This window comes from Lonchura striata, chromosome 31 (assembly GCF_050655825.1).
Source record: "Lonchura striata isolate lonStrDom1 chromosome 31, ASM5065582v1, whole genome shotgun sequence".
Taxonomy (NCBI): Eukaryota; Metazoa; Chordata; class Aves; order Passeriformes; family Estrildidae; genus Lonchura; species Lonchura striata.
The window spans coordinates 5939102-5962063 of record NC_140733.1 but is presented as its reverse complement, the minus strand read 5'-3'; the positions used below and the strand labels follow the sequence as shown (position 1 = coordinate 5962063).

The 22962-nt window shown below is 62.2% G+C and overlaps 1 protein-coding gene across 1 annotated transcript; it reads right to left on the bottom strand.

Annotated features, from left to right (window-relative positions):
* Positions 1-335: 335 nt before the first annotated feature.
* On the bottom strand, positions 336-22158 carry UBA1 (ubiquitin like modifier activating enzyme 1). The gene is made up of 26 exons (XM_077789724.2): positions 22098-22158; positions 19982-20092; positions 19466-19524; positions 18360-18528; positions 17649-17783; positions 16746-16852; positions 15918-16008; positions 14641-14773; positions 14286-14383; positions 13715-13861; positions 12741-12896; positions 11545-11655; positions 11173-11253; positions 10533-10688; positions 9560-9725; positions 8000-8196; positions 7261-7325; positions 6096-6291; positions 5111-5185; positions 4481-4670; positions 3285-3373; positions 3104-3196; positions 2452-2643; positions 1762-1863; positions 1412-1512; positions 336-636 (listed from the first exon to the last, which is right to left on the bottom strand). Exons 2-26 carry the CDS (start codon positions 20090-20092, stop codon positions 501-503), a joined length of 3156 nt encoding a protein of 1051 aa, XP_077645850.1. The 5' UTR covers positions 22098-22158; the 3' UTR covers positions 336-500.
* Between the last annotated feature and the right edge of the window lie 804 nt (positions 22159-22962).

Genomic DNA, 22962 nt, shown 5'->3' with positions numbered 1-22962 from the left:
CCACCACAGGGAGCACTGTCACCTCTGTCATATGCCAGCCATGACATTGCCACCACAGGAGTTGGTGCCACCTTGGTGCCACCACAGGGAGCACTGTCACCGCTGTCACGTGCCAGCCATGTCATTGCCACCACAGTGAGCACTGTCACCGCTGTCACGTGCCAGCCATGTCATTGCCACCACAGGGAGCACTGTCACCGCTGTCATGTGCCAGCCATGTCATTGCCACCATAGGGAACATTGTCACCGCTGTCACATGCCAGCCACAGCATTGCCACCACAGGGAGCACTGTCACCGCTGTCACCGCTGTCACCCGTGACTCGGACACGCCCCCTTTTTGCCAAGGTCTATATTTATTGGGCGGGGCCCTCGCCCCGCCCCCAGGCCCCGCCCCCACCCAGGGGGCGGGGCCGACACAACAACGACTATGGGAGGGGGCGGGGCGTGGGGGGGCGTGGCCCGTGGGGGCGGGGCCGGGCGGGGCGGGGCCGGGCGCCCCCTAGCGGATGGTGTAGCGCACGTAGGGCACCTCGATGTCGGCGTCGCTGTCGTCGTTGCAGCACAGCTCGAACACCAGCGCCTTGACGTGGCGGCCCAGCTTCTTCTTGGACACCCGCGTCACGATCTCTGTCATCCTGGGGGGACAGGGGACATGGCAGGGACGTGGTCATGTTGTGGGGATGGGGAACATGGCAGGGACGTGGTCATCTTGTGGGGATGGGGAACATGGCAGGGACGTGGTCATCTTGTGGGGATGGGGAACATGGCAGGGATGTGGTCATCGTGTGGGGACGGGGAACATGGCAGGGACATGGTCATGTTGTGAGGATGGGAGACATGGCAGGGACATGGTCATCTTGTGGGGATGGGAGACATGGCAGGGACGTGGTCATCTTGTGGGGATGGGGAACGTGGCAGGGACATGGTCATGGTGTGGGGACAGGGAATGTGGCAGGGACATGGTCATCCTGTGTGGATAGGGGACATGGCAGGGGCATAGGGCACAGTCTGTCATCTTGGACAGTGGGGGACATGGCAGGACATGAGCTGTGATTTCTGTCATCCTGTGGGGACAGGGGGACATAGAGGGACATGGCAGGGACATGTGGCATGGGTCATTCTTAGAGGGGACACGGCAGGGACATGTGGCATGGGTCATCCTGGGTGCATGGAGGGAGACGTGGCATGGTCTGTGTCATCAGAGGGTGACATGGCAGGGACATGTGGCAGAGGTCATCCTTGAGGGACAAGGGGACACAGCCACACCCTGTCCCCACCCCTGAAACACGTCCTCCCACCACAGGGCCGTGTTCTTGTCCCCAGGACATGACCCTGTGCCTTCCTCCAACCCTGCTGTCCTGTCCCTGCCCTGGAGCCCACCCGTGTCCCCCGTGTCCCCTGTGTCCCTACGGTTGGTCGTGGCGCTCGCGCAGCTTGGCGGCCGGCATGAAGAAGGAGTAGAGCATGGACACGCCCTGGGACAGCATGGTGATCTCCAGCCGGTGCTCCTTCTGTGGGGACATGGGGACAGGGGTCAGTGGGACTGGGGGACATCGGCCACCACAGGGGTCAGTGGGGTTTGGGGACATCAGCCACCACAGGGGTCAGCGGGGTTTGGGGACATCGGCCACCACAGGGGTCAGTGGGGTTTGGGGACATCGGCCACCACAGGGGCTGGACCTTTCCCCCGTTCCCAGCACTCTCCTCTTGGTTGGGGTGCCTCAGTTGTCCCCTGCTCCCCTCCCAGTCCCTCCCAGTACCTTGAAGTAGGCGAGGAACTGGCGCAGGGTCATCTCCTGCCCGTCGGGCTGCAGCCCCTGCACCTCGAACCGGTCCCACAGCGTCCACTCCACCTCGTAGTACTGGGGACACGGTGGGGACGGTCAGAGCTGGGGGGGGGATCCCAAATCCCCTTTGGGAGCGACCCCCAGCCCCACTGCGACCCCAAATCCCCACTGGGAACAGAGCCCAGCCTCACTGCGACCCCAAATCCTCACTGGGAACAGAGCCCAGCCCCACTGTGACCCCAAATCCTCACTGGGAACAGAGCCCAGCCCCACTGTGACCCCAAATCCCCACTGGGAACAGAGCCCAGCCCCACTGTGACCCCAAATTCCCTCTGGGAGCAAAGCCTGGTCTCACTGTGACCCCAAATCCTCACTGGGAACAGAGCCCAGCCTCACTGCGACCCCAAATCCTCACTGGGAACAGAGCCCAGCCCCACTGTGACCCCAAATCCCCACTGGGAACAGAGCCCAGCCCCACTGTGACCCCAAATCCCTGCTGGGAGCAAAGGTTGGTCCCACTGTGACCCCAAATCCCCACTGGGAACAGAGCCCAGCCCCACTGTGACCCCAAATCCCCTCTGGAAGTGACCCCCAGCCCCACCATGACCCCAAACCCCCTCCGGCCACCCCGCAGTGACCCCGCCCGGCCCTGGCGGTGCCCACCTTGTTGCGGGGGCACGCGAGGGGCTCGGAGAAGCCCACGAAGGGCAGGGCCAGGTTGAGGAAGGCGTTTTTGTAGGAGCTCAGCCGGCGGTGCCCCTGCACCAGCTTGAAGAGCTCCAGGCACGCCAGGCCCACCACGGCCGCCGTGGTGGTGGCGATGGCCGGGATGATCTTCCCCGCGATCAGTTTGCTCTGGGGGACAGAAAAAAGGGATTTAGGGTTTGGGGGATGGCCCCAAGAACCAGCCTGAGGGATTCACAGCCCACCCCAGAACCCCACGGCCACTGTGGGGTCCATATGGGCTCTGTGTGTGCCCCACACATCCCAGAATAACCCCTGAAATACCCCAAAACACCCCCCAACACCCATAAAAACCCCATAGCACCCCACAATAACCCCTGAAATACCCCAAAACACCCCCCAACACCCATAAAAACCCCATAGCACCCCACAATAACCCCTGAAATACCCCAAAACACCCCCCAACACCCATAAAAACCCCATAGCACCCCACAATAACCCCGGAAATACCCCAAGCAACCTCCAGCACCCATAAAAACCCCATAGAACCTCTCCCAGCAGCCCCAAAATCCCATTAGCACCCTTGACACCCCATAGGTCCCCCCAGACCCTCACCCAGCCCGGTGCCCACCTTGTGGCGGTCGGCCGGGGGGATGTCGTAGTTCTCCGCCCGCAGGTTGGAGGCGGCCACGATGAAATCCATGTGGAAATTGGTGTCATCGTCCTGGGGACAGCCAGGGGTGGATGGGGGGCACCCAGGAGGGCTGGGGGCACCCAGGGGGTTACCCAGGAGGGCAGAGAGCAGCACCCACCTTCTCGAAGTCGATGGGGAACATCCGGAACCCCGGGAGCTCCTCGGGGCTGGGCAGCGACGCCTTCAGCTCCTCCAGGCGCCCGTCGTCTGTGGGGAGGGAGAGAGGGGCACACGTGGGACCCCCGCGCCCCCCTGCACCCCCTGGCACCCGTGGGACTCCCCTGGCACCCGTGGGACCCCCAGCCCCTCACCCAAAGTGGCATTCAAAGCCCACCCAGTGCTCCCTCTGTGCCCAGGGTGGCATTTCAGCCCCTCTCCCAGTGCCCCCCAGTGTTCCCAGTGCCCCAGCTCCTCTCCCCGTGCCCCCAGCCCCTCTCCCAGTGCCCCCAGCCCCTCTCCCAATACCCCAGCCCCTCTCCCAGTGTCCCCAGCCCCTCTCCCAATACCCCAGCCCCTCTCCCAATACCCCAGCCCCTCTCCCAGTGCCCCAGCCCCTCTCCCAGTGTCCCCAGCCCCTCTCCCAGTGTTCCCAGTCCCCACAATAATTCCCAGCCCCTCTCCCAATACCCCAGCCCCTCTCCCAGTGCCCCAGCCCCTCTCCCAGTGCCCCAGCCCCTCTCCCAGTGCCCCCAGCCCCTCTCCCAGTGCCCCCAGCCCCTCTCCCAATACCCCAGCCCCTCTCCCAGTGTCCCCAGCCCCTCTCCCAATACCCCAGCCCCTCTCCCAATACCCCAGCCCCTCTCCCAGTGCCCCAGCCCCTCTCCCAGTGCCCCAGCCCCTCTCCCAGTGCCCCAGCTCCTCTCCCCGTGCCCCCAGCCCCTCTCCCAGTGCCCCCAGCCCCTCTCCCAGTGCCCCCAGCCCCTGTCCCAGTGCCCCAGCCCCTGTCCCAGTGCCCCCAGCCCCTCTCCCAATACCCCAGCCCCTCTCCCAATACCCCAGCCCCTCTCCCAATACCCCCAGCCCCTCTCCCAGTGCCCCCAGCCCCTCTCCCAATGCCCCAGCCCCTCTCCCAGTGCCCCCAGCCCCTCTCCCAGTGCCCCAGCCCCTCTCCCAGTGCCCCCAGCCCCTCTCCCAATACCCCAGCCCCTCTCCCAGTGTCCCCAGCCCCTCTCCCAGTGTTCCCAGTCCCCACAATAATTTCCAGCCCCTCTCCCAATACCCCCAGCCCCTCTCCCAGTGCCCCAGCCCCTCTCCCAGTCTCCCCAGCCCCTCTCCCCGTGCCCCAGCCCCTCTCCCGTGCCCGCCGTGCCGTACCCAGCGCGGCGCTGGCGCTCTGCAGCTCCTGGTCGGACACGTGGATGCGCACGCCGGCCTTGGGCGCGAAGGGCGGCACGCGCACGTGCCGCAGCAGCTCGGCCACGGCCGCCCGGTCCCGCGAGCCCGCGATGCCGTAGCTCTGCGCAAACAGGTTCGCCGCCGCCACCACGTAGTCCAGGTGCAGGGGCTGGGGGACACGGGGGGCAGGTGGCACTCAGAGGGGCGGGGGTGGCACCCACGGGGGGCAGGTGGCACCCAAAGGGGGGCAGGTGGCACCCACGGGGGGAGGGTTGGCACTCAGAGAGACAGGGGTGGCACCTACAGGGCACAGCCCCTCCCTCAGGTGACCCAGGTGATGTCCCTCCCCCAGGTGCTGTCCCCTCCCCAGGTGACCCAAGTGCTGTCCCCTCCCCAGGTGACCCAAGTGCTGTCCCCATCCCAGGTGACACAGGTGATGCCCCCAGCCCCAGGTGACCCAAGTGCTGTCCCCTCCCCAGGTGATGTCCCTCCCCCAGGTGCTGTCCCCTCCCCAGGTGACACAGGTGCTGTCCCGCCCCCAGGTGACACAGGTGCTGTCCCCTCCCCAGGTGACACAGGTGATGTCCCTCCCCAGGTGACCCCACTCACGTTGTCGGGGTCGAACACGAGGGGGTGGGGGCAGCGCTTGGGCCCCGACCAGAACAGGGTCCCCGAGTTTGTTTTCTGGCGGGAAGAGAGAAAATCAGGTTAGCAAGGTCATTAATTGAGCTTAATGAGTAATTAATTTGAGTTACTGAGCCAATTGTTTAAGTCGACAACGTATTAATTAGATTAACAAGATAATCAAGGGGTGCCCACCTGTCTTGGCAAATGTTGGGGTAAATGAAATAATAGGGTTAACAAGGTAATGTGTGTTAACAAGGCAATTAATTTGGGTTTAGGAGGTAATTAATGAGAGTTAAGGAGATAATTAATGAGTGTTGAGGAGATAATTAATAGTGGTGCCCACCTCTCCTGGGGAGAAGTTGTGCAGCAGCTGGCAGATGTTGGGGTAAATGAGGTAATTGATTGGGGTAAATTAGATAACTAACAGGGTTAGTGGAGCAATTAATTGGGGCTAACAATGTAATTAACCAGGTTAACAAGGTAATTAACAGGTGCCCACCTGTCCCAGGGGTAAGTTGTGCAGCAGCTGGCAGATATTGGTTGGGGTAAATAAAGTAATGAGGGCAAATAAAGTAACTAATGGTGTTAATAGGATAATTAATCAGGGCTAACAAATTAAGTAACAAATTAATTAAGCTCTTCCATCTGTCCCAGGGGTAAGTTGTGCAGCAGCTGCTGGATATTGAGGTAAATGAGTTTGGGGTAAACAAAGCAATGAGGGCCAATAAAGTAACTAATGGTGTTAATAGGATAATAAATCAGGGCTAAGAAGATAATTAATTAAATAACATGTTAATTAAGCTCTCCCACCTGTCCTGGGGGGAAGTTGTGCAGCAGCTGGTGGATGCTGGGGTAAACGAGGTTGGGATAAATGAAGCAATGGGGGCAAATAAGGTAACTAATGGTGTTAATAGGATAATTAATCAGGGCTAACTAATTAAATAGGGTGTTAATTAATGTCTCCCACCTGTCCCGGGGGGAAGTTGTGCAGCAGCTGGCGGATGTTGTTGCTGTACTGGCGGTGCCAGTGCCGGCAGGCCCAGGCCACGCAGTCGGGCCAGGCGCGGGGCCGGTCGCTGACCAGGCTGCGCTGCACGGCCTCCAGCACCTCCAGCGGCTGCGTGCCCGCCAGGCGCAGGGTGCGCTCCAGGAACTTGGGGTCCCTGGGGAAAATGGGGTGCAGGGGGTTAGGGGGGTCACAGGGGTGCCCGCCAGGCGCAGGGTGCGCTCCAGGAACTTGGGGTCCCTGGGGGAAACGGGGTGCAGGGGTTAAGGGGGGGTCACAGGGTGCAGGGTGCGCTCCAGGAACTTGGGGTCCCTGGGGGAAAAGGGTGCAGGGGTTAGGGGGGTCACAGGGTGCGCTCCAGGAACTTGGGGTCCCTGGGGGAAATGGGGTGCAGGGGTTTAGGGGGGTCACAGGGGTTAGGGGGGGTCACAGGGGTTAGGGGGGGTCACAGGGTGCAGGGTGTGCTCCAGGAACTTGGGGTCCCTGGGGGAAACGGGGTGCAGGCCTGGGTTAGGGGGGTCACAGGGGTTTGAGGGGGTCACAGGGTGCAGGGTGTGCTCCAGGAACTTGGGGTCCCTGGGGGAAAAGGGGGTGCAGGGGGTTAGGGGGGTCACAGGGGTGCCCGCCAGGCGCAGGGTGCGCTCCAGGAACTTGGGGTCCCTGGGGAAAATGGGGTGCAGGGGGTTAGGGGGGTCACAGGGGTTTGAGGGGGTCACAGGGTGCAGGGTGCGCTCCAGGAACTTGGGGTCCCTGGGGGAAAATGGGGTGCAGGCCTGGGTTAGGGGGGTCACAGGGTGCAGGGTGTGCTACAGGAACTTGGGGTGCCTGGGGGAAAATGGGGGTCACAGGGGTTAGGGGGGTCACAGGGTGCAGGGTGCGCTCCAGGAACTTGGGGTCCCTGGGGGAAAATGGGGTGCAGGGGGTTAGGGGGGTCACAGGGGTTATAGGGCATCACAGGGTGCAGGGTGTGCTCCAGGAACTTGGGGTCCCTGGGGGAAACGGGGTGCAGGGGTTAGGGGGGTACAGGGGTTATGGGAGGCTCACAGGGTGTAGGGTGTTTTCTAGGAATTTGGGGTCTCTGGGGGGGTATCCAGTGGGATTTGGGGTTCCCGTCCCCCACACTCACATCAGGTACTGGTTCACGTTCTCGGCCGGCTGCTTGAAGAGCCCCTCGAACTCGTCACGCGCCCACTGCGACAAGGGGGTGTCACTGGGGGGTTCTGGCACCAGGGGCACCCCGAAACAGGGACTGCAGTGCCCAGGACACCCCGAAACAGGGACTGCGGTGCCCAGGACACCCCGGAACAGGGACTGCAGTGCCCAGGACACCCCGGAACAGGGACTGCAGTGCCCAGGACACCCCAAAACAGGGACTGCGGTGCCCAGGACACCCCAAAACAGGGAACTTGGTGTCTGGGATTCCCCAAAATGGAACCCTGATGTCCAGGACCCACCAAACCAAAAGCCTGGTATCCAGGACCCCCCAAAATGGGCACTTTAGTGTGCAGGACCCCCAAAACCAGGGAACAGAGTCTGGGATCTCCCAAAATGGAACCCCAGTGTCCAGAACACCCCCTAAATCACAACCCCAATGTTCAGAACCCCCAAACCAGAACCCAGGACCCCCAAAAGAATGACTCCGGTGTCCAGGACCCCCCAGACCACAACTCCAAATCCAGGACCCCCCAAAGCAGGGAACCCAGAGTCTGAGATACCTCCGAACGGGACCCCTGTGCTCTCCAGGACCCCTCAAGTGCCACCCAGCCATCTGGAACCCCCCAAAAACACCAGCTGGGCACGCTCCAGCCGGACACCCCGGGTGCCCCCCATGCCCGCCAGGTGCCCCTGGGCACACCTGGACGCACCTGCAGCGTGTGCTCGATGGCGTTGGGGAAGTTCTTGAGGGTGCAGATGGGAATGGCCTTCTCGGGGGGGTCCTGGCTGGAGCTGTAGGACTCACTCAGGAACGGGATCACCACCTGCACGTTGCCCTTGGTGCCCAGCGTGCCCGACTCCAGCAGCGGCTTCCGGTAATAAACGCAGCGCCGGTCCATGTACAGCCCTGCCCGGGGGTGGGGGGCAGTTATGGGGCAGGCCAGGGGGTGTGGGGCACCCCCAAGGGCTGTAGGGCACCCCTAGATATGGAGCATGAGCAGTGGATATAGGGAATCCTAGAATAAACTCAGTGCCCATCTGTGTACAGCCCTGCCCGGGGGTGGGGGGCAGTTATGGGGCAGGCCAGGGGGTGTGGGGCACCCCAGGGGGTACAGATGGGGCACCCCCAGATATGGGACACCCCACAGTACACACTGCCTAAGATCTTTGGGGGTTATGGGGCACCCTATGAATAGAGGGCACCCCAGGGGTTGTGGGGAACCCAGATATGGGGTACCCTCAAATATGGGGCACCCCCAGGGGCTGTGTGGAACCCACAGATATGGGGCACAAGCAGGGGCTATGGGGCAGCTCTCCAAGGATCCCCACAGCCCCTGCCAAGGGTCCCCACAGCCCCCCAAGGGTCCCCATAGCCCCCCAAGGGTCCCTATAGCCCCCCAAGGGTCTCCATAGCCCTCCAAGGGTCCCAATAGCCCCCCAAGGGTCCCCATAGCCCCCCAAGGGTCCCCATAGCTCCCAAGGGTCCCAATAGCCCCCCAAGGGTCCCCATAGCCCCCCAAGGGTCCCCACAGCCCCCGAAGGGTCCCCACAGCCCCCCAAGGGTCCCCATAGCCCCCCAAGGGTCCCTATAGCCCCCCAAGGGTCCCCACGGCCCCCCAAGGGTCCCCATAGCCCTCCAAGGGTCCCCATAGCCCCCCAAGGGTCCCCACGGCCCCCCAAGGGTCCCCATAGCCCCCCAAGGGTCCCCATAGCCCCCCAAGGGTCCCTATGGCCCCCCAAGGGTCCCCATAGCCCCCCAAGGGTCCCCATAGCTCCCAAGGGTCCCCATAGCCCCCCAAGGGTCCCCATAGCCCCCCAAGGGTCCCCATAGCTCCCAAGGGTCTCCATAGCCCCCCAAGGGTCCCCACGGCCCCCCAAGGGTCCCTATAGCCCCCCAAGGGTCCCCACAGCCCCTGAAGGGTCCCCATAGCCCCCCAAGGGTCCCCATAGCCCCCCAAAGGTCCCCATGGCCCCCCAAGGGTCCCCATGTCCCCCCAAGGGTCCCTATAGCTCCCAAGGGTCTCCATAGCCCCCAAGGATCCCCATAGCCCTCCAAGGATCTCCATAGCCCTCCAAGGGTCCCCATAGCCCCGCAAGGGTCCCTATAGCCCCCCAAGGGTCCCCATAGCCCCCCAAGGGTCCCCATAGCCCCCCAAGGGTCCCCATAGCCCCCCAAGGGTCCCCACAGCCCCTGAAGGGTCCCCACAGCCCCCCAAGGGTCACTCCTGCGCCCCCCGAGGTCCCTGCAGCCCCCAGCCCCCCGTGCTCACGCGCATCCACGTTGTCCAGCGCGTTGGCCACGCCGTCCAGCCCCTCGAAGAAGTCGTCGTCGTAGACGCGCTCGGTGTCGGGGCCCACGCGGTCGGTGCGGCTGCTGACGCGCAGCGCCGGGTTCATCTCCCGCGCCGCCGCCGCCGCCCGCTCCGACTTCAGCTTCTGTGGGTGGGGGAAGAGCTGGGCTGTGAGCCCCGCCCCTTGGGACACGCCCTTGGAGGCCACGCCCCTTTCCTAATGCGGCGACACATCCCAAAAACTCAACCATGGGTGTTGGCCAAGAAACTCAACTGTTGACGCTGAGCGCAAAAGCCAACCGTTGATATGAACCAGGAAAACCAGTCATTGGCATTGGCCAAGAAACTCAACCACTGACATTTAGCACAGAACTCAATTGTTGGTGTTGGCCAAGAAAGTTAACCATTACTGTTGAGCACAGAACTCAATTGTTGATGTTGGCCAAGAAACTCAATCGTTACTGTTGAGCACAAAACTCAATCATTGACGTTAGCCAAAAATTCTACCACTGACACTGGCAAAGAAACTCAACAGTTGATATCGAGCATGAAACTTGATTGTTGATGCTGGCCAAGAAGCTAACGAGCACAAAACTCAACCTGAAACATTGGCCAAGAACTTGACGTTGACCGAGAAACTCTAATGGTGACATTGGCCAAAAAACTCAACTGTTGATGTTGAGAATGAAATTCAACCGCTGATGGTGGGCAAGAAACTCAACCATTGACAGTGGTCAAGAAACTTAAGTGTCGACGTTGAGCATGACACTCAACCGCTGATGGTGAGCACAAAGCTCAATCCTTGACGTTGGCCAACTCAATGGCAGCATCTTAAGGGTGGCTGCCCAACCTCCACTGGCTCTGCCCCTCATTGTCCCCCCAACTTCACCCACTCCAGCTTGGCGTAGCCAACCCAACGTTGGCCAACGCTCCAGACACTCCGAGCCCTCACCGTGACGTCCCACGGCCGGAAGAGGAACTGGCGGTTGAGGTTGGACTTCTCGATGGTGTCCATGTCGGTGACGGTGACGCTGCCCTCGGGGCCGCAGCCCAGTCCCACCATCGCAAAGTTCTTGAGCAGCTCGCAGCCAATGGCCCCCGCCCCCACCTGCCGGGGACACGTGGGGACACGTGGGGACAGAGCACGAGGTGGCTCACAGGGGTGGGGACACGTGGGGACAGAGCACGAGGTGGCCTGTGGGGCTGGGGACACGTGGGGATGTGTGGGGACCCAGCACGAGGTGGCCCCAGGAGGGTTGGGGACACGTGGTGGGCAAGGAACTGGGGTGAAGGGAGACTTTGGGACACTCTGAGGACACTCGATCAGTGTTGGGGACACGAGGGACATCGAGGACATGCGGATGACTTGAAGGAACAATTGTGAAACGTGTGAGGACACCAGGGAACACAGAAGGGACACATGGGGACACTTAGGGTGGCCCAGGATGGTTGGGGACGTGCGGGTGGGAGAGGTGACGCTTGTAAATCTCTGAAGGGAAATTTGGTGACGTTTGAGGAACAGGTGACAACACAAGAAACTCATGGATGATGGAGACCACGCGTGAGGACACTGGGGACATGGGGACACTGACCACGAAGTACTTCTGGGCGCCCAGCTTGGCCTGCAGCTCGGCCCCGAACACCGCGATCTGCCCGTCGTAGCGGCTGTTGCGCTGGGGACGATGCGACACCGGCGTCACCTGGCTGTGTCACCTGCCAGGGGACACCCCCGGGGCTGCAGAGCCACCACGGGGACTCAGGGGTGACAGCAGCCGTGGCTGTGTCCTCATGGAATGACCACCCATGGGTGCTTGGTGGCCACCCTCACCCCGTGAGGCACCTGCTGTCCGCAGCGGGGTGACCAGTGGGGATCCCCTAACCAGTGTCCTCCAACTGATGACCCCCCAAAGTGACACCGCCCAGGGGTGTCCCCCAGCCCCCCAGGTGTCCCCGTGTCCCCTCACCGGCCGGCACTGCTCCTCGGTCAGCAGCGTGTCGCGGTTCTCCTCGGGCAGACACTCGAGCGCGTCGAAGTAAAGCCACTGCGTGATGGGCGTGAACTTCCCCGACACAGCCTGGGGGACAGGGACACCCGGGGACAGTCAGGGACACCCGGGGACAGTCAGGGACAGCCCGGGGACAGTCAGGGACAGCCTGGGGACAGTCAGGGACACCCAGGGACAGTCAGGGACAGGGACAGTCAGGGACAGGGACAGTCAGGGATGGGGACAGCCAGGGACAGCCAGGGACAGTCAGGGACAGCCTGGGGACAGTCAGGGACAGGGACAGTCAGGGACAGGGACAGTCAGGGATGGGGACAGCCAGGGACAGTCAGGGACAGGGACAGTCAGGGACAGGGACAGTCAGGGATGGGGACAGTCAGGGATGGGGACAGTCAGGGACAGCCAGGGACAGTCAGGGACAGCCTGGGGACAGTCAGGAACAGGAACAGTCAGGGACAGCCCAGGGACAGTCAGAGACAGCCTGGGGACAGTCAGGGACAGGGACAGCCTGGGGACAGTCAGGGACAGCCTGGGGACAGCCAGGGATGGGGACAGTCAGGGACAGCCCAGGGATAGTCAGGGACGGGGACACCCGGGGACAGTTAGGGACAGCCTGGGGACAGTCAGGGACAGCCCGAGGACAGTCAGGGACAGCCTGGGGACAGTCAGGGACAGCCCGAGGACAGTCAGGGACAGCCTGGGGACAGCCAGGGACGGGGACAGTCAGGGACAGCCCGGGGACAGTCAGGGACAGTCAGGGACAGCCAGAAACAGCCTGGGGACAGTCAGGGATGGGGACAGTCAGGGACAGCTAGGGACAGGGACAGCCTGGGGACAGGGATAGGGACATGGAAATCCTGAGGGACACGTCAGGGACATCCCAAGGGATGGATCAGGGACAGGACAGTGGGAGACACGCTGGGGACATCCCAGGGACATGAGGGACAGGAACCTGGAAATACGTCAGGGACAAGGACCCAGGGACAGGACAAGGACAAGGCAGTGACATCGGGGGAACCCCAGTGACCACCTCAAGGACACTGCAGTGACCCCAGGGGACACCACCAGGGGACACAGACACCGAGTCTGGCCAGATGAGCAACTCCAGCTGTGACACACAGGGACAGCGGCCCCAGCTGGCCTTGGGGACACGGTACCTTCATGACCTCCTGCGCGGCCAGGCCGCCGATGAAGGCGTTGACCGGGGCCAGGTCGCCGGTGGCCTGGAAGGCCAATTCCCGCACCAGCTCCTCGTCCAGCTCGGCCCCCGCGGCCACCTCCTTGGTCAGGGCCACCACCTCGGCCGCGTCACCCTGTCGGGGACAAGGACAGGGACACGGCGCTGGGGACAGCGCTGGAGACAGTGGGGAGGGGCCACGAGCAGGGCCTGGTGGCCTCCATGGCCTCAGAATCCCCAAAAGCCACTCCAGAGTCTCTGACACCCCCAAATGATGTCACCAGTGTCCCTAAGAGACAATGGGACCATGGTGGGGGTGGGTCCCTCCTGGTGCAGGACCCAGTGTCTCCATGTCCCCCATGTCCCTCCAAGCCCCAGCCACCCCCAACCCCTTTGATGTCCCCAAATTCTTGTGAGGCCGTGGTGACCTCCCTGTCCCCAACACCCTCCATGTCCCCAGCGTCACCAGGACCCCAGAAACATTGTGTTGGGACAGGTCATGGTGGCCTCCATGTCCCCAACACCCTCCATGTCCCCAGTGTCACCACCCAGGGGTGGCCACGATGGGGCAGGTCATGGTGGCCTCCATGTCCCCAACACCCTCCATGTCCCCAGTGTCACCAGGACCCCAGAAACATTGTGTTGGGACAGGTCATGGTGGCCTCCATGTCCCCAACACCCTCCATGTCCCCAGTGTGACCAGGACATGGGAACATCATGCTGGGGCAGGTCATGGTGGCCTCCATGTCCCCAGTGTCACCAGGACCCCAGAAACATTGTGTTGGGACAGGTCATGGTGGTCTCCACATCCCCAACACCCTCCATGTCCCCAGCGTCACCACCTGGCAACGGGAGCGGCCAAGATGGGGCAGATCATGGTGGCCTCCAACACCCCCAACATCCCGGTACCCCGCTGTCCCCGCGGTGTCCCCGCGGTGTCCCCGCTGTCCCTACCTGGTGGCGGGGCCGCGGGGCGCGGCCGTGCTGCCGCAGGAAGCGGTGCAGGCCCTGCCACGCCCAGTGCAGCATCGAGGGCCTCTCGGCCTTCCCAAAATCCGTCACCATCATCTCGGGCTCGGCCAGCGCGTCCCGCAACCGTTTCTGGGACAGGATGGGGACAGGTGACATCCCAGTGTAAACCAGTACAGCCCAGTACCACCCCCTAAGCACGTCCCACAACCATTTCTGGAGGGGGCACCCCAGTGCAAATCAGCATAAACCTGTACAGCCCAGTATAAACCAGTACAGCTCCATATAACCCAGTACACCCTAGCATAAACTAACATAAACTAGTACAACCCAGAACAAACCAGTACAGCCCAGTATAACCCAGTATAGCCTACTATAACCCAGTATAAACCCACATAAACTAACATAACCCAATACAACCTGGTATAATCCACTATAACCCAGAATAACTCAATAGAGACCAGTATAACCCAGTGTAGCCCAGTATAACCCAGTGACGCCCAAGCCCCTCCCAGTGCCCTCCCAGTGCCCCCCAGTCCGTCCCAGTGCCACTCACGAAGTGGATGTGCTTGGGCATCTTGACCTGGGTGACGATGCCACCCCGCACGTAGTCCCCGTAGCCACTGGTGTCCCCGATGCTGAACGTGTAGGGCCCTGGGGACACAGGGGTGTCACCAGGGCACCCCAAAAAGGGCCCCAGGTGTGTGGGAGAGCCCAGAAAAGGGACCCAGGTGTGTGGAACAGCCCAAAAAGGGCCCCAGGTGCCTCAGAGACCACCCTGGAACAGCCCCAAGTGAGGGGGGTACCCCAGGAATGGCCCCAGGTGCCTCACAGACCCCTCAGAGCAGCCCCAGGTGCCTCAGAGACCCCAAAAGTGCCCCAGGTGAGGGCCCCCCAAAGCCAGGGCTCACCCAGCACGCGGATTTCCACCGGCCCGCAGCGGTTCAGCTCCTCCATCCCCTCCACCTCCGTGAAGGTGACAAAGTCGCCCGTCTCGAAGCCATGGCGCGCCTCGTCCAGGCAGGTCACCTCCCCAGGACAGCCCTGGGGACAGGGGGCACGGTCAGGGGACAGAAAGGGGACACAGGAACCTTCCCAGGACAGCCCTGGGGACACGGGGCATGGTCAGGGGACACGGGGGGGACACAGGAACCTTCCCAGGACAGCCCGGGGGACACAGAAGGGACACAGGAACCTCCCCAGGACAGCCCTAGGGACAAAGGCCATGGTCAGGGAACATGGGGGGGACACAGGAACCTCCCCAGCACAGCCCTGGGGACAGGGGGCATGGTCAGGGGACAGAGAGGGGACACAGGAACCTTCCCAGGACAGCCCTGGGGACACAGAAGGGACACAGGAACCTTCCCAGGACAGCCCTGGGGACACGGGGCATGGTCAGGGGACATGGGGTGGGACACAGGAACCTTCCCAGGACAGCCCTGGGGACAGAGAAGGGACACAGGAACCTCCCCAGGACAGCCCTGGGGACACGGGGCATGGTCAGGGGACAGAGAGGGGACACAGGAACCTCCCCAGGACAGCCCTAGGGACAAAGGCCATGGTCAGGGAACATGGGGTGGGACACAGGAACCTCCCTAGGTCAGCCCTAGGGACAAAGGCCATGGTCAGGGAACATGGGGGGGACACAGGAACCTTCCCAGGACAGCCCTGGGGACACGGGGTATGGTCAGGGGACACGGGGGGGACACAGGAACCTTCCCAGGACAGCCCGGGGGACACAGAAGGGACACAGGAACCTTCCCAGGACAGCCCTGGGGACAGGGGGCACGGTCAGGGGACACGGGGGGGACACAGGAACCTCCCCAGGACAGCCCTGGGGACAAAGGCCATGGTCAGGGAACATGGGTGGGACACAGGAACCTCCCCAGGACAGCCCTGGGGACACGGGGCATGGTCAGGGGACACAGGGGGGACACAGGAACCTTCCCAGGACAGCCCTGGGGACACGGGGCATGGTCAGGGGACAGAGAGGGGACACAGGAACCTCCCCAGGACAGCCCGGGGGACACAGAAGGGACACAGGAACCTCCCCAGGACAGCCCTGGGGACATGGGCACACAGGAAACCCCCCCCAGAGGGACACAGGGGCTGCTGAGGGGCCCAGGACACCCCAAAACCCCCCTGGACACCCATGAGGGGACAGCTCGGGGCTGTCCCCTCCCCGTACCTTGGTGACCATGGACACCATGGCACTGAGGGGCTGCTCCCCGTTGGGGTCTGTCACCACCATGTCGTCCCCAAAGTCACAGAACAGCTGCCTGCGAGAGGGGGATCAGCATGGAACCCCAAAAGGGGTCCAGCCTAAAATCCCACCCTACAATCCCACTCCAAAAGTCCCACCCCAGAAAAGAATTTCCTAAAAATCCTCTCTAAAAGGGATATATGCAAAAATTCCCACTCTAAAACTCCACCCCTGAAAAGAAACTCCTAACAATCCTGCCTCAAAAGTGATCTACCATAAAACGTTTCCCCTAAAATCCCCATCCCAAGTTATCCACCACAAAATCCCCACCCCAAAAGGGATTCACCCTAAAATCTCCACGCCAAAAAGGAACTTCCTAAAAATCCCACCCCAAAAGGGACCCATCCTGGCAAAATTTCCCCCCTAAAAGGCCCTTCCCAAAAGGGATCCACCCCAAAAATCCAACCCCAAAAAGGACCCACCCCAAAAGGGACCCACCCCAAAAGGGATCCACCCCAAAAATCCTACCCCAAAAATCCAACCCCAAAGGACCTTTCCCAAATGGGACCCACCCCAAAAGAGATGCATCCCAAAAATCCCACCCCAAAAGGGACCCCAAAAGGGATCCACCCCAAAAGGGATCTACCCCAAAAAGGACCCACCCCAAAAGGGATCCACCCCAAAAGAGATCCACCCCAAAAATCCCACCCCAAAGGACCCTTCCCAAATGGGACCCACCCCAAAAGGGATCCACCCCAAAAATCCCACCCCAAAAGGGACCCCAAAAGGGCCCCGTTTGGGGGTGCCCCTCACCCGAAGAGCCCGCGTGTGTCGGCCACCACCAGCTTGATGCCGTGGCTGTGGCAGAAATCGCCCACCCAGAGCTGCTCCTCCAGCGGGGAGTTGGTCAGCACCACCACCTGTGGGACAGGGCAGCTGGGCACTCACCTGGGCACTCACCTGGGCACCCACCTGAGTCACCCAGGCCACCTGAGCTAGGGCAGCTTGGCCACCTACCTGGGCCACCCGCCTTGGCTCAGCTGGGTCACCTACCTGGATTACCTGGGACATCTGACCCCCCCCAGGTGGGCACACCTGTCTGAGGGGGCACACCTGAGGGGGTTAAACCTGTCTGAGGGGGCACACCTGGGGGTTACAGCAGTCCCCAGGTGGGCACAACTGTCTGAGGGGGTTACACCTGTGCCCAGGCGGGCACACCTGAGTGGGTTACACCTGAGGGGGCACACCTGAGGTTTACAGCAGTCCCCAGGTGGGCACACCTGTCTGAGGGGGTTACACCTGTGCCCAGGCGGGCACACCTGTCTGAGGGGGTTACACCTGTCTGAGGTTACACCTGTCCCTAGATAGGCACACCTGAGGGAGTTACACCTGCCTGAGAGGGTTACACCTGTACCCAGGTGGGCACACCTGAGGGGGTTACACCTGTCTGAGGGGGTTACACCTGTGCCCAGGTGGGCACACCTGAGGGGGTTACACCTGTCTGAGGGGGTTACACCTGTGCCCAGGCGGGCACACCTGTCTGAGGGGGTTACACCTGCCTGAGGGGGTTACACCTGTGCCCAGGTGGGCACACCTGAGGGGTTTACACCTGTCTGAGGGGGTTACACCCGTGCCCAGGTGGGCACACCTGAGTGGGTTACACCTGTCTGAGGGGGTTACACCTGTGCCCAGGTGGGCACACCTGTGCCAGGTTACCTGGAATGTGCCCAGCAGCTCCTGGGACAGCGGCTCCCGGGTGCTGCTCACGGCCACGTAGGAGTTGAGCTCGGCCAAGCGCGGCAGTGTGGCCTCGGCCCGGCTGCGCCCCACGTCCTCCTCCCGCAGGTAGAACTGGGGGGAACGAGAGTCAGGAAACCCTAAAATACCCCAAAACAACCCCAAAACACCCCCAAAGCAGCCCCATGAACAACCCCAAAGCAACCCCAAAACATCCCCATAAACAACTCCAAAGCAACCCCAAAACATCCCCAAAGCAACCCCAAATCATCCCCAAAACAGCCCCACAATATCAAAAAAAAAAACCCCAAAAACATCCCCCAAACATCCCAAAAACCCCCCAAAAACTTCCCCCAAACATCCCCAAATACCCCACATCCTCTTCCCCCAAGCAGAACAGGGGAGGAATGAGGGCTCGGGGTGGGGCTGGAACCTCTAAAAAATCCCAAAACACCCTTCAAAAAACCCCCTAAGACCCCAGAAACATCCCCAAAACACCCCAAATTCCCCACAACACACTCCCAACACCTCCAAAACCAACCCCAAACACCTCCAAAACACCCCAAAATCACCCCAAAATAAACCTCCCTCCAAAATCCCCTCGCACCCAGAAGAAACTCAAGCCCCCGAACGCGGCAATTAACGACATTTTGGGGTAAAAAAACCCCAAAAAAGCCCACAAGGACCCACCTGGGAGGCCAGGTCGGCCCAGGCTGCGGGGTGGGGGTCGTGCAGCGTGACGGATTTGACCCCCCCCAGCACCAGGTTCTTGGCCACCTCCACGCCCAGCCCCCGCAGCCCCGACACCAGCACGTTGGAGGTCTGCATGCGCTTCATGGCCTCGTGGCCCAGCACGTACCTGGGAGGGAGAAAACCCCCCAAAAAAATCAGGGGAAACCCCAAAAAACTCAAAGCTCGCAGGGGAAACTTGTAAAGGTTGTAAGATGCCCCCACAGTTTAAGTACGTGCTGCTTAATTGCTTAAAATAATAAAAAATCCTGAATTTATGGGGAAATCTCAATCCATGAGATCACACCCATAAAGAAGCCCAAGTTTATGGGAAAACCCCAAATCCATAAGGAACCTCAGTTTATGGGGACCCCAAAAACCCAATGGAAGCCCAAAGAACCTCAATGAAGTGCTAAAGAACTCAACAGGAACCCAAAAATCTCAATGGGATCCCAAAGACATCAATGAAAAGTCAAATATCTCAACGGGAACCCAAAGACCTCAATGAAAACTCAAAAATCTCCATGAGATCCCAAAGAATGGGAACCCAAAAATTTCGATTGGAACCCCCTCAAGGCTGTAGAACCCCCCGAATTCAAGTGCATCCCCATACTTATAAAATTCCCAAATGTATAAGGAAACCCTAATTACGCCACATCCCCAAACCCATGGGGACCCCCCAAACTATGGAGAAACCCCAAATCCACGGGGAAACCCCAAATCCATGGGGACCCCCGAAACTATGGAGAAACCCCAAATCCACGGGGAAACCCCAAAACCATGGGGACCCCCGAAACTATGGAGAAACCCCAAATCCACGGGGAAACCCCAAAACCATGGGGACCCCCCAAACTATGGAGAAACCCCAAATCCACGGGGAAACCCCAAATCCATGGGGACCCCACAACTCACAGAGCACACCCCAAACTATGAGAAAACCCCAAATCCATGGGGAACCCCCAAACTATGGGGGACTCCCCCACTCCACAGGGAGCCCCCCATGTCCGTGGGGACCCCAAACCCCCTTGGGGACCCCAAAATGTCCCCCCCGTGTCCCCATCACTCACAGCTGGCGGGAGTAGAGCCCCTCATCGATCTCGGCCTCGGCCCCGTTCTTCGCCATTCCCTGGGGACAGAGGGGACAGCGGTGTCACCACGGGGACACTGAGGGTGACAACGGTGCTGTGACACCCTGGGACAGCGAGCAGGACCCCCAAGGGGTGGCAGGGGGTGACAGCAGGGATGGCAGGGCTGTGGTGTCACTCTGTGGTGACAACATTGGGCAGGTGACACCTTGTGGGTGACACTGCCCATTGTTGAAGGGACATTGGGGACCTGGGGGACAAATGTCACCCTCAGGACAAAGAAACAAGCCAAGAGGGACAATAAATGACTCTGAGCAGAGTTAGGGGACATCGAGAAACACACGGCACCCCCAGGAGACACCACATCCCCAGCAGCAGCTCTGAGCACCACAGAGGTGACAATGACACCACGGGCTCCCCAGAGGGTGACAAAGCCCCCATGGGCACTCAGGGTCCCCGAGGGGGTGGTGGCACTCAGGAGGGGGTGGTGGCACTCACGTTGGCGGGGGTGACGCTCGGGGACACGGCGGGGGCAGGGGCGCGGCTGGAGCCCGTCGGTGGCTCTGACCCAGAGACGCGGCGCTTCTTCGACAGCGGGGAGCTGGACATCTGGGGACAGGGACAGTCAGGGGACAGCTGGGGACAGGGACAGTCAGGGGACAGCTGGGGACAGGGACAGTCAGGGGACAGCTGGGGACACGGACAGGTCAAGGGACAGCTGGGGACAGGGACAGCCAGGGGACAGCTGGGGACATCTGGGGACAGGGACAGTCAGGGGACAGCTGGGGACAGGGACAGTCAGAGGACAGCTGGGGACACGGACAGTCAGGGGACAGCTGGGGACAGGGACAGGGACAGTCAGGGGACAGCTGGGGACATCTGGGGACAGGGACAGCCAGGGGACATCTGGGGACAGGGACAGTCAGGGGACATCTGGGGACACGGACAGGTCAGGGGACAGCTGGGGACAGGGACAGTCAGGGGACAGCTGGGGACAGGGACAGCCAGGGGACAGCTGGGGATACGGACAGGTCAGGGGACAGTTGGGGACAGGGACAGTCAGGGGACAGCTGGGGACACGGACAGGTCAGGGGACAGCTGGGGACATCTGGGGACAGGGACAGTCAGGGGACAGCTGGGGACAGGGACAGTCAGGGGATGCACGGGGACAGGGACAGGTCAAGGGACAGCTGAGGACACCAGGAGACAAGGACAGGTCAGGGGACACACAGGGACATCCATGGGCAAAGGGAAGCTGGACATCTGGGGACAAGGACAGGTCAGGGGACAGCTGGGGACAGGGACAGGTCAGGGGACAGTTGGGGACAGGGACAGCAAGGAACTGGACATTTGGGGACTGCCAGCTGGACATTTAGGGACAGGGACAAGGGACAGGCAGTCACACGGGGACAGTGCTGGGACACTGGGAGAGACATGGGGTGATGCTGGGGGCGAGAGGTGACATCTGTGGTGACCTGAGGTCACCGACAGCCGGGGTGACACAGAGGGTGGCACTGAGCAGGACACAGTGACACACTGGTGACAAGAGGTGACACCAGGCACAGGGGATGATGTGGAAGTGATACCAGGTGACACTGGAGGTGGCACTGAGGGACACGAAGGGATGGAGAGAGTGATGCAGGGTGACACCAGGTGACAATGGGGACACAGAGAGTGACACCAGGGACACAGAGGGTGACACCAGGTGACAGCAGGGACACCAAGGGTGACACCAGGTGACAGCGGGGACACCGAGGGTGACACCAGGTGACAGTGGGGACACAGAGGGTGACACCAGGTGACAGCAGGGACACCGAGGGTGACACCAGGTGAGAATGGGGACACCGAGGGTGACACCAGGTGACAGTGGGGACACAGAGAGTGACACCAGGTGAGAATGGGGACACAGAGGGTGACACCAGGTGACAGTGGGGACACAGAGGGTGACACCAGGTGACAGCAGGGACACCGAGGGTGACACCAGGTGACAGTGGGGACACAGAGGGTGACACCAGGTGAATGGGGTCAGGGCGGGGCCACCAGGTGCGACACCCCCGCGCTGTCCCATTGGCTGTCACCGCCCCGGCGACACCTGGGACGGACAGGGCGACACGCAGGGATGGAGGGACACACGGAAGGGTGGGGAGGGACACTTGGGGACAGCGAGGTGGCACTAGGGGACATCAGACCACCCCAGCACCCCCCAGACCCAGGCACAGCACCGCCCCCCCCCACCTGAGAGCGCTCCCAGCACCGGGGAGCCCGCGGGGGTCCCGGGGGTCCCATCCCGGGGCGATCCCTCGGGGCCTCCCTTGCGGGGGTTCCCCATTCCTGGGGGGTTCCCCATCCCCGGGGTCCCACCCGGGGGGGGTTCCCCATTCCCGGCGGTCCCCGAGCGGGGCTCGCAGCCCCGGCCCGCGCTCCCCATCCTGAGGGTCCCGGTGTGTGTGTGGGGGGGGCGGTTCCCCCTCACAGCTCCCCCCACGGCCCCCTCAGGCCCGGCGCGGCTTCCCCCAAGGCGGGGCCGCACTGGCCGGCCCCGGGGCCGCCTCCCCGCACCCCTCCAGGCCGGAGAAGCCCCCAAGGAGCCCCGGGCTCGCCGCCGGCCCCGCACCAATGTCGCTGTCCAGGCCCCGCCGCCGGGTCCCGCCCGCTCCGCTCGGCTCCTCCGCGACAAGATGGCGGCCGCGGCCGCTGCCACCCGCCGCCCCCTCCCTGCGCGCGAGAGGCCCCGCCCGCCGCGCTCTCCCATTGGTCAGCGCCGCCCGGCGCCGCGCTCTCATTGGCTGTCTCCTCCCGCCACCGCCCGCCCCCTCCCTCCCCGCCTCAGCCGACGCGAGGATTGGGCGGGCGCGCCCCGGCTGGCCACGCCCCTTTTCCTGCCGCAGAGCCCCGGATGGGGAAGGCCACGCCCCCTGCTGGGCCTCGTGACCCGGCGCGGCGCACGCCGCCCCGACGGCGGCCGAGAGGGGACAAGGGGCTGGAAAGGCGGAGTGGGGGGGGGCTATGGGGGGTACGGGGGGGTCTGGGAGCCATAGGAGCCCGTGGGGGGCTATAGGGACACAAAGGGGGTTTGTGGGGGCTTATAGGGGCCTATCAGAGGCTTGTAGGAGCGCTTGAAGAGCCCACAGGAAACCGCGGAAGACTTTACGTAGTGTCATGCCGAATTGCACAACTATGGGGAACCGTATGCAAAAAATTTAAATCAAGGTCTCCGAGGTAACGCAGGAACCTATAGAAACCTAACGGGGGCCCTCAGAGCCACAGGCGGCTACACACAGGGGCTTGGGGAGGATTTGAGCGGGCTATGGGGCACCAAAGGGGGTCTAGTGCAGCCCAGGGGGAGCGTGGGGAGCCTCGGGGGTCTCCAGGGCCCCAGAGGGGCTCACTGGCCGCTTATGCGGGGCTTGGTGGCTGTAGGGGGCCATGGGGGGCTCACAGGGGCTGTGGGGAGCTCCAGGGGCTCATGGGAGGGGCCA

Coding starts and splice junctions, on each gene's coding strand:
- UBA1 (XM_077789724.2), bottom strand. CDS start 20,092: ATGTCCAGCTCCCCGCTGTCGAAGAAGCGCCGCGTCTCTGGGTCAGAG. Junction 16,853..17,648: donor AGCTGCTGGGCACATTCCAG/GTAACCTGGCAC, acceptor CCTGTCCCACAG/GTGGTGGTGCTGACCAACTC. Junction 4,671..5,110: donor TCGTGTTCGACCCCGACAAC/GTGAGTGGGGTC, acceptor CGTGTCCCCCAG/CCCCTGCACCTGGACTACGT.